General features: G+C 38.5%; 1 protein-coding gene across 1 annotated transcript; it reads right to left on the minus strand.

Moving 5' to 3' along the window:
* Positions 1–1,195: 1,195 nt before the first annotated feature.
* Positions 1,196–8,127, minus strand: LOC103706242 (transcription elongation factor TFIIS-like). Its single transcript, XM_008790295.6, has 2 exons — positions 7,538–8,127; positions 1,196–2,589 (listed from the first exon to the last, which is right to left on the minus strand). Exons 1-2 carry the CDS (start codon positions 7,694–7,696, stop codon positions 1,597–1,599), a joined length of 1,152 nt encoding a protein of 383 aa, XP_008788517.3. The 5' UTR covers positions 7,697–8,127; the 3' UTR covers positions 1,196–1,596.
* Between the last annotated feature and the right edge of the window lie 2,550 nt (positions 8,128–10,677).

Here is a 10,677-nt window from a genome sequence, read left to right on the forward strand (position 1 = left end):
ATTGGGCTCGGCCCAGCTCAGTTACTGGACCTGGGTTATACTCGGGCCGATCCATGGCCTGCCCGTGCGCATGGGCCTGGCCCGGGGTGGAAATGGTCTGCCCCCCCTCCTTTTTCCCTTCTTCATCCTCCTCCGTGCCGGTTTCCTCCTCTCTGTTTCACTGTTGAAATAGGGGGGGCGGGGGGGAGAACACTCCACAGAGGTTCCAGGGACTCCCCCTTTTCATAGTTTAAAAACCACTTTCTTAAGTAAACTGGGTCTCACCTGGTTTCAGGGTGGCTGTGCCAAGCAGTACCTTCCCAAAATCCTTCCGCTCTCTCTCCTGGGGCTTTTGAGTTCCTCCACCTTCCGCTCCAAAGGGTCCGGCTTCTCTAGAGGGGCTTAGAGGGTGAGAGGGTACAGCAACTGGTTAAAAGTTGAAAGCTTAGATTATTTCGTTTAAGGGATGAGACCCCATCTGAGAGGTCCCATCCTCTCCTCCCTCCTACTCTGGGAGCTTCCAGCTGGCCCCCTTGTCTCAGGCCGGCCGGCATTGGTTGCCAGGGTGAGAGGTGGCGGGCTTCCGTTTTGCATGATCGAGGGCCCCTAAGAGCTGGCTCTCCCTCTGCCGGCCAGCTGGGGCCCTGTCAATTCCTTCTCAGCATGAGGTGGCAACCCTCCACGGTTGCCACCCCTGACAGTAGGGCCCACAACACAATAATCAGGCCCAACACTCCTAACTGGCCCTCAAAAGTATTGGGCCCAGTTGGTTTTGGGCCCGGACATTACAACAACAATCACTCATTAGTTCAAAATTGATAAAGCATACATCAAATTCATCCAAATGATGGCTCAACTGCTCTCAATCATACTTTGATTAATGTTTGATATGCAAGTCTTCAGTACCTCAAGTCAATTACATCAAGGCCGAGGACCCGCCCAAAGCAGTGAGTGTAGGTTGGAGACCGGAGAAATACCTCAGCATGGATGTGCTTAAATACACCAGAAGCATGCAAAGGGCCAAGCCTTCACAACTAAATGACATCAAAATTTTGATTCTAATTCTGCCATCATTGTACACTAATACTATAACTAATATTACCAAGTGACAGCAGTCAGATGTCACCTGTAATTGCCCTCAGTTTTGGCACCCTAAAGCAGGTGATACAAACCCAAGAGGAGCACAAATAATGTTGCAATATATCAGAATGGCTGCTACCAGAAAATAAAAGCTAAACATTATACCTGCATTTGTCACAGGAATACTGACTGAATGAAGCTGGGTTCAGACATCAGCAAGAAAGTAGACATGACTAACACTTCTGGTTGATGTACTTCTCATGTTTCTCTACCTGTAAATATCCAAAGGGAGAAGAGGGTGCACTACCAAAGAAGTGCACTTGGATCAGAGCTCACTACTAACTGGGGCAGCAAATAACAAATGACGGAAATACATGGACCATTTTGAAGATTGCAGGTGCCATAGTAACTAAACTCTCCAAGGACAACAAGTTTATACGACATTAGAGACTGAAGACCTAGTCTATCAAATCTGAACATGATAAAAGACAAGGTGCTGGACAAACTTGGCTGCAAATGTCCTGCTGCATGATGCGGTCAACAGAACTTCCAGTGGTTGTTGCAGTTTACGCATGTTACATAAGTTGTCATCGGCTCATCAGCACTCCGGGTTTGCATCTGATAGTAAGTGCACTTCCGCTGTCCACACCGGCCACATTTAAACTGATCAGTTGTAGCTTTAGGAGCCCCTCCACGTTCACATTCAAACAGAGCCTTCTCTTTAATCTGCTTATTTTCAAGCTTTCTCCCATCACTAGCCATCTCTTCAGGAGTCATTTCAACTAGTTTCTCAGGCTTCACTAGGCCAAGGAGAACTTGTCTTCGCAGATCAGGGTTTTTGGCATCCTTTAAGTTGAACATTATGGACCTATATTTAAGCTTATGAGCACCATTAGAACGGCCTAGCTTTTCAAACATCACAGACTCCACAGCGACAGCGACTCGAATTGGGTCACAAACATCTACTTCATCTAAGATGTTTCTGACTTCATCCCTATCATCTGCACCAGTCTCACCAGAAACTTTAGAGAAAGCTTCAGCAAGTAGTTCCCGGAGTTTGTCACGCAGAGGATCATTACATTTGATCATTGATGTCAGCTTTGGTGGACCAACTGGGACCGATGATGGCTTCTTAATAACAGAATCCCTGTTCTCTTCCTTCAAGATCCTCTCAACTTTGATATTTTGACCTGAAGACTCATTGTTCCCTGTCTCAATCTTTATTTTTTCTGACCTCAAAGTCTCAACCTTCATCAATCTATCTGAATCTTTCTTCTCAGCCTTGAAACTTTCTGAATCTGAAATCTTGTCAACCTTATCAGACCCAGCCTTTGAAACCTTGTCAACCTTAGCAGTCTCTGCTTTCTCAGATTTGATTTCAACTTTAACAGAGCTCTTACTTTCAGTATTTTTTTTACCATTGGCAGTCTCATCAATAACTACCTTTTTCCAGAACTGCAACAGGTCAGAAGCAATTGCTTGAATCTTCAAGTGAGGATGCTTTGTAAGACAGCGAAGACGTTTGCCAACCTGAAAAATTTGAAAAAGTGTCCAAATAGCCAAACTGTGAGAAGTGAAGCAGGAAAGGGAGGAAACTATGAAAACATGAGAACTTGTGAACATATGTTATTCTCACATTGAATAATAAGCTTGGATATTATAAGAAATAGAAAATACCCCTACTAGAAACAATGATATAATATAAGTGCTCTTACATTTTGTGTAGTGTTTCTGAACTTGGTTTCATAACATTCTTCTCAGATGACAAAATGATAATTTATAGAAACTGGAGACATAGCATCACTTTGTAAGTGTTATGGACTAAGAGATTATGCCATGACAGCACCAGATTGGTCCCATTTGAATTGCATGAACTAAGTCTGTAAACCATTCTCCCATCAATCCACATTAACACCTCAAAGCTGGACATTTTATTAGGAATTTCATCACAAAAACAGCAAACAGAAAACTAATACCCAATCCCATGCATAACTTATGTAATCATCTGCAAAAAAAGAAAAAGAATATTCAAGCATAATCTGTGCGTAAAAGAATCTTGCGAAAGCATTTCTTTTATAATAGTCAAAATTACATCTATTATATTAAATAAATATATTTCCCCTAATAATACTACCTACTTTTTGCTACCCTCTTTGTGCATGTGTTATCCACATTTGGTGCTATTTCAAGCTTGTCTATATCTTCTTCTTCGCAACCCTCCATCCATGTTGCCTCAAGCCTTTATCCCTCCTTTTTTCCACATCCTCCAAAACAAATTAAAATGCCTCTCCTTACTACAAGAGCCCTCTCAAATCTTCATTATGGAGGAATAATCCAACATCAGATAGGTATGGAGCCTTGGTTGGTCTAATGCTCACAGCCCTTAAATCTACTAGCTTAAGCTTTTGGGTAGGAATTTAACGGGACAGGGTTGTATCTTTCACGCGAAAGAAGGATTCACCTTTACATGAATCCACTGTTGGATCACACAATGGTTGCTTCGAGATCTGTGCAGACAGATGAATAAATGGTTCCGAGTGCTTTGAAATATGTGCAGAGCGCGATCTGACAGGTGACGTTGCAAAAGAATATCAATCATTCTTTCACATGAAAGATACAACCCAACATACCCATACCATCTCAATCGACTCATCATCACTTTGTCCCTAATTTATGCAACTCTTATATCTCCTCTAACATACTCATTTTTTCTATTTATCTTTTCTAGTTTCACAACACATCCATCTAATATATTCTCATGTTTAAGTCAATTTTACATAAATTCTAGATTTTTTTTTGTAAAGAAAGCTCACTAAACAAACTAACAGGAAGCTAAATGCATAGAGACATTAAAAAAATTCCAACGACTTAAAGATCAAGTCTATGGATACAAATGCATGATCGATGGTACACCACAAATGAAGACCAGAACATGCCATTTCCACACCCAATCTCTCAATCATCAATGGACCTCTATCTTGACCCATCTAGCTCCACCAAAAATCCACCACGCTTTGTCATGATTGCTCTTGATCTCTACCTTAACTATGATTTTCCTAAAGCATTTGGAAGCTTAAAATATCTTAAACAACCATCTCCACTAAAGAAAAATGTGAAATGGCAGCTAAATTACCAGGGTAGATAATGAATATAAAACATCTTTGCATAGGAACTCATAGAATGCATGGCAAAATTCAGATGGGCTGTACATGACCAGGGCGTCAATAAGCCCAGCAGACACCCAAATCCGAATTTAACTCCATTTGTGGCCATCAGTTGAATAACCCAAAATTAGAATGGCAGAGATATTGCGCCCCTAAAAGTACGTGATTATAGAGACATCACAGTAAATGAGGTGGAATTGAAGAGCCTGTGGTTTTCAGACTGATGCAGGATACTGGTTTAGACTGAAGCAGAGAAATTAGGAGTTCAGTTACATAGCTTTCAGTGCAAGCAGCTGAAAGAGCAACCATATGAAGGGGATTTAACTTGTGACAAGCTATCAACCAGGGGCAAGATGTGGATAGAAACTTCTGGTTTTATGAAAATTATTTGCCTCTTTAGCATCCTATATTGTATATCCAATATCATGATGTTATTCATCTAAGATCAGAGAACGGCTGAGCACACAAATAAGTCAATCATAACAAAACAGTGCTCAATGTCATTTACTGACAGATGCAAAAGGGGGGAAATAATTCAGATTTTGAAATAGAATGAGAAATTACATGCCAGATACAACGCATGGGATCACAATGTTTCATGTTTGAAGATGTGGGTCGAGCTTCCTGGTTAGGCTCTAGTCTTAACTGGAGAAGTGCCTCTCTATTCAAGTGCTCTGTTGGGTCCATAGTTTAAATCAATACTCCACTTCCCATATGCGACTTTCTTATTCTAGAAGAAATTGTTTTGGTTATTATCTAGACATTATCGCCTTTTACGTGCATGTTAAATGAATATATGCTTTCTTTTTCTTCCTCTACAATATCTTTGTTGTTCTATTTTCTTACAAGAATCATTTAAGAGTAATGCTATGGTTTGCCACTCATCACACAAAAAGTTCCTTGTACCCACATGGCATGAGGGAATTGGTGCGCTTCCCATGAGTAATGTGATTCGTGAGGGATTTGTCGAATCATGACATACTAAACCAATGCCACACTGGCACAAGAAACTTTTTGCATAATACACAAGCTCACTATTCGCTATAGCATTTTTTTTGTTATTGAAGTTATTTTAAAGAAGACTATGTGTATTGGTGGTAGAGTGCACTTTTTAATCAATATTTTTCCCTAAGTTTTTTCACAGTGAGATCATTTAGGCGTCTGATTAAGGGTGCCCCTCAGCATTCATTAAACATATTGTGTCATTTCTAGAAATCAAGATTGATTTCACCTTCCTGAATTTCTTATATTTCTTCTACTATGCTAGGAAACCTATTTTATGCAATAAGTGATAGACATTTCACCCCATGAGGGTGATAAAACCTAACACATGGTTTTCAAAGATCCTGCATGGTGAAGAGTGCCAATGTTCGACAGGTTTCGATGAAAAGGTGAGATCTCTACATGATTAATGCCGAATGCATGAGAACGAGACACAGTGATATATGAAAAGGAAACTACTTTTGGTCTCCAAAGTCGCATAACCTTAGGACTGAGAGCTTTTTGTACGGGCTATGCCCTGACATGCGCCAAGTTGTCTGGCATGTATTTGAGAATCACCATGTCGTAGAGTTATGACCTTAGAATCTAGTAAGCATCATGCTCGCAAAATTTAAAGAATTAAAATAAGAAAGATTTGAATGAATTCTGTCGATACATCCAAGTTGGCTAAGAGGTCTTAAAGGAGAAAAAAAACACGATGGCTCCAAATGCTATCTAGCCATGCAATCATGATTTCATATTTCAACAACTGTCAAAGGCAACAATTAGGTTACACAATTGCTCAAAAGGCATCTATTAACATTGTCCTATCCTGCAGTGATCTACATTTGGGGAAACAGTTTACTGTTTTCTGTAAAAAGGTTCCACATACTATGTAAAATGCACACTTGCCAACCAATGAGAGGGTTTGCCTTTAAGGTCATCCTCAAGGCATTTGCTAAGCTTGATGTTTTTTTCCTATAATAGTAGCTTGGCTAACTAATATAGGTCTACATGTTTCAAGCCCCTTGGAACACTGCTCAAGATGGGATTTTGGAACTCCATTCCTCTTGCTGTAATTTTATTTTGTATTGTGATTCTATTTTGAATATAAATTGAATTTGGTCGTGATCTTTAAATCTTTCATACACCTTCTCTAATATGGAAACTACTCATACACCACTTTCTTAAAATATTAGAGGAAATGAGTGTGATACACAGCTAGGTAGTGATTTGAGAGGAGACATCCAGTAGAACAACGTATTTATGTTAGCAAATGTCCCGAGGGCATTCATTAACTTTTTCCTGCTATGACAGACAAAACCACAATCACATGCATTGAGGATAAAAAACACAATATCCAAACTTCTCTCTTTCAATGATGATGAATCAAGAAACAAATAATATCAAGCAATGGAAAAACATCATGTATTAGTTCAATATCGCACCATCTCAGCTCTATTGGTAAATGTACTAATAAGGATCAAGAAATAAAAAGGAACTCAAATCACAGAAATCCAACAGAAATGAAGCAAAGGAAGCAAAAAATGATTGCCGATAACTACAGGAACCTCTCTAAAACAGCCAACTAAAAGAAGAAGATGATCAATTCAAAATCACTCCAATTATGCATATGTAGAGTAACTTTTATCACAAACCACAATTTAAGTTTGGCTAACAAATCAAGCAACAGCTGATTCGATTCTAAACATACTCCAATATCTCCTCAACAAAGTAACTTAGATCCCATGATAACGATGCACTTCAATAACGTAACAAAATCACATTTTTAGAACTGCTCCACAAAATTAATCTAAAAGGCCATAATGCAGATAATTGCAACACAACTCTATGTTTTCCTTGCCACCCAGAACACACAGAATGTAAAGATTTCCATAAACCACAAACATAATCTTCAACGGAGGGAAAGGTCAAATAGCCAGTCGACCAATTGTCAAAAAAATAAACTCAAACCTCTTGTCCAAGAAAAGAAAAATCAACCAAACAGAAAGCAATAAAAAAATTAAAAAAAAAACAAACAGTGAATGCTTTATATGAAACCAATAATACACACCTTGATAGCTAAATCAAAAAGAGAAATACCTTAGCTTTTTAGACAAATATCAATATTAGCCGGAAAAATATCAGCTTTCCTCGATCTAAAGCAACGTGATTGTTACATCAAATCAAAACCCTAACCGACTCATGTCAAACACTAAAAAGACATAAATAGACACCAGAAAAGGGAAACTGTTTTCACAAGGTAGAAGAGAAGAGGACCAAAGCCGCGAATACGGAATCAGAGATCCAAAGAAACGAAAACACCGGCGTACCTGAGTGGCCACCAGGACCTCCGTCGTGACCGGGATCTTCCTCAGCTGCCGCAGCGCATCCACGCACCGATCCGCCTCCGGCGACGCGCCGCCAGCCTCTGCCGCCGCGTCCGCCGCCCTCTTCGCGGCCTCGAACGCCTCCAGAAGCTCCTCCTTCATGGCACCCAGATTGCCGACCAAGAATGAAAAAATAAATAGGAAAAAATCGCAAAAAAAAATTCCGGGCAACGAAATCCGACGCCAAGAAGGCGTAGAGGAGGAAATCGAAACCCCAGGAAGCGAACAACCCTATGGATATATTTAAAAACCTTAGAAATCTAAGAGGAGGAAAAGGAAAGGGCTTTGGTTTCCCCTCCGGCGTCCGGCTCTCATCCGCTCCGAGGGCGATAATGGAAGGGAATTGGAAAGAATTTGCTGGGACGAGTATTTAGACGGGGGTGCGACGGTAGGGCGAGTACTTGGACGACGAGGCATAGGGATGGGAGATCTGACGGCCAAGGATGGTGCCACGTTCGGACCGATTGGACTTAGGGGAGGGTGAAATTTGGGGAGGATATGGCGACAAAGTGTTAGCGAAAGTCATTAGACATAATTTTTTTTTTTTTTTTTTACTACGATGGCTCATGTACCTGTCCAAAGAGAAGGAAACGGTGGATAGCTCGTGGGTCACGTGACAGGTAGGAGGGGTTCTGAGGTAGTTTGTTTTGTGGTTGGTTTGGAAGCATAATTGTGTGCGCTCGCGTATGTGTGTGTGTGTATATATATATATATATATATATATGTATATATATGTATATATATATATATATACATATATATATATATATATATATATATATGTATATATATATATATGTATATATGTACATATGTATATGTATATATGTATGTATGTATATATGTGTGTATATGTATGTATAATAAAAATGCTACAAGTGGGTCCACTTAAAAGATGGATGCCGACATCATCTTCTTTTTTTTGTTTGTTTCTTATATCCCTTTCTTTTCACCTCCTACCCTCAAGCCTTGCTGTAAGCTTCTTTAAAACGAAAATTTTAAAATAGTTTGTTAAGACAAAATAAATAATAAGTAATATGAATTTGATTCCGAGAAAATCAAGAGTAATAACTATAATTATTCAAACTCATTTGTGTACTTTTATGTCCTTGAGCAATATCATTTGTTATTTATTTTTATATTATTTTTTAGTTTGAAGATTATTATTTTTTAGTTAATTTCTTTGTGTGATGTATTAAATGTGTGATAGTTTGTACAGGATAATTCATAAAACCTTGAATTATAGGTTCATTGGATGCATGCAAATGCAAATAAACACATGTCTCACTTGTCACATATTTACAAATTTTGTATTGTTTAGGATGTTCAACTGAAGTGTAGCTAGATCACATCATTTTTTCAATTCCTCTGGTGGTTGGGATTAAGTTGAGCTAAAGTTTGATTAGGCTATCTAAATAGCAAGTCCAAGTACATTGTCCAACAGAGAGCATCATGTCCATCAAAACTTCCCAAATAACACTAATATACTTGATGAGTAAGTGGGACACAATTAATGGACTTGGTCTGAAATAGGTCTTTTAATTGTACAAAAAAATGATATATGTTGCATGTTTTTTTAAATTTAAAAAAAGAGAATTTTTTGGAAAAAACAATATAAGGAAAGATTCCATGCCATCCTTGTCCTCCCTTATGGTTGAGTTAGAAAGTCACTATATCTAATTCTAGCAAAAAGGAAAAAGAAAATATAAATATCAGCTAACTTATTTTTGTTTCTTCTACAATGAGTTATGAACAATCATAGGAAGTTGATCCAACCTATCTATTTTTGACAACATTAAGAAAATCTTTATAATATTTTGGAATTTAGATATTGGGAGCTGACAAATTTAAGGTCTTCTTATATACAATGCATCAACTTATTGGTTATCCCAGCCTCTAGAAAGCTTTGTGTTATTTGTTCCTTATCAATGCACTTCAGAGCCAAGGGAACTCCATTTTGCCATGCACTTATTCATAACAAGGATGCTCAATGTCACGTATTTACACATACTCGTGATCTATTGTTGCTATTAGCTAGACTGCTATATAATAAATTTAGATGCATCGTAGTCTAGGATTTTTACCTTAAAGCAAAGTAGCATAAATAGGAACCCATCAAATTTTTGTGATGACCAAAGTGAAAATGATACCTCTGATGATAATTGATCCTATGAAGCATCTTCTTTCTCTTTTTTTTTGTTGCAAAATTTGAGAATGATGCACAAGGCATAGACTACTCCTGTTGGAATATCATTAACATATGTTTCCCGAATGGGGTTTCCTTCTAGTCACTTTTTTCCTATGCTAGTCAATAGAATTATTACACGAGTTTCATATTTGTGTATTACTCCATAATATGTGCACATTTCCTCTCTCAATATGGAAGAAGGCATTATCACCATCCAATTTGTAACTAGGGGCTCGTTTGGTTCGCGGAAAGTATTTTCCTCCCTAGGAATATGATTCCTGGGAAGTAGATTCCTAGAAAGAGAATGCCTAGAAAAGTACTTTTGGTATATTTGGTTGACCATGGGAAAGTGACAAATTTCTAAAGTGCTTATGTTTGATTGACCATCCACTTTCCTGGGAAAATTATGTATAATTTCTATTATACCCTTAATAAAAATTAGGTCTTTAATGCCTTTTTAATGCTTCTTTAATGCTGAAGGGCCTTTTGAGGAAAAAATAAAAATAGAGTGATTCCCGCCTCATGGGAAAGTAACTTTCCCATGTTTCTCATGGAAAAGACTTTCCCATGAAATATGGGAATCATATTCCCATGGAAATACAACTTTTCCATCTCTCTTCTTTGAAAACTCTAACCAAACAAGAGGCATCTAATTACTTTTCCGTTGACCACACTTTCTCCCCTTCTTTTTCCGCGAACCAAACGAGCCCTAGTTTCATGGCACCATATTATGACATATTATGTCATTTTTTGTAGTGTAAAATCTCTAATGTGGCCGTAGTGCCATGTGACAAGGAGGCTATTTTAGGCTTACTTTGTGGCATGTGAGACCAAACAAAAAATTCTTAATACCGGCTATGAGCAAACCCCCATGGCACTACAAGCATCTCATGGA

Source organism: Phoenix dactylifera, chromosome 8 (assembly GCF_051530095.1).
Source record: "Phoenix dactylifera cultivar Ajwa chromosome 8, Ajwa_hap1_PhDact_Kaust_v1.1, whole genome shotgun sequence".
NCBI classification, from domain to species: Eukaryota; Viridiplantae; Streptophyta; class Magnoliopsida; order Arecales; family Arecaceae; genus Phoenix; species Phoenix dactylifera.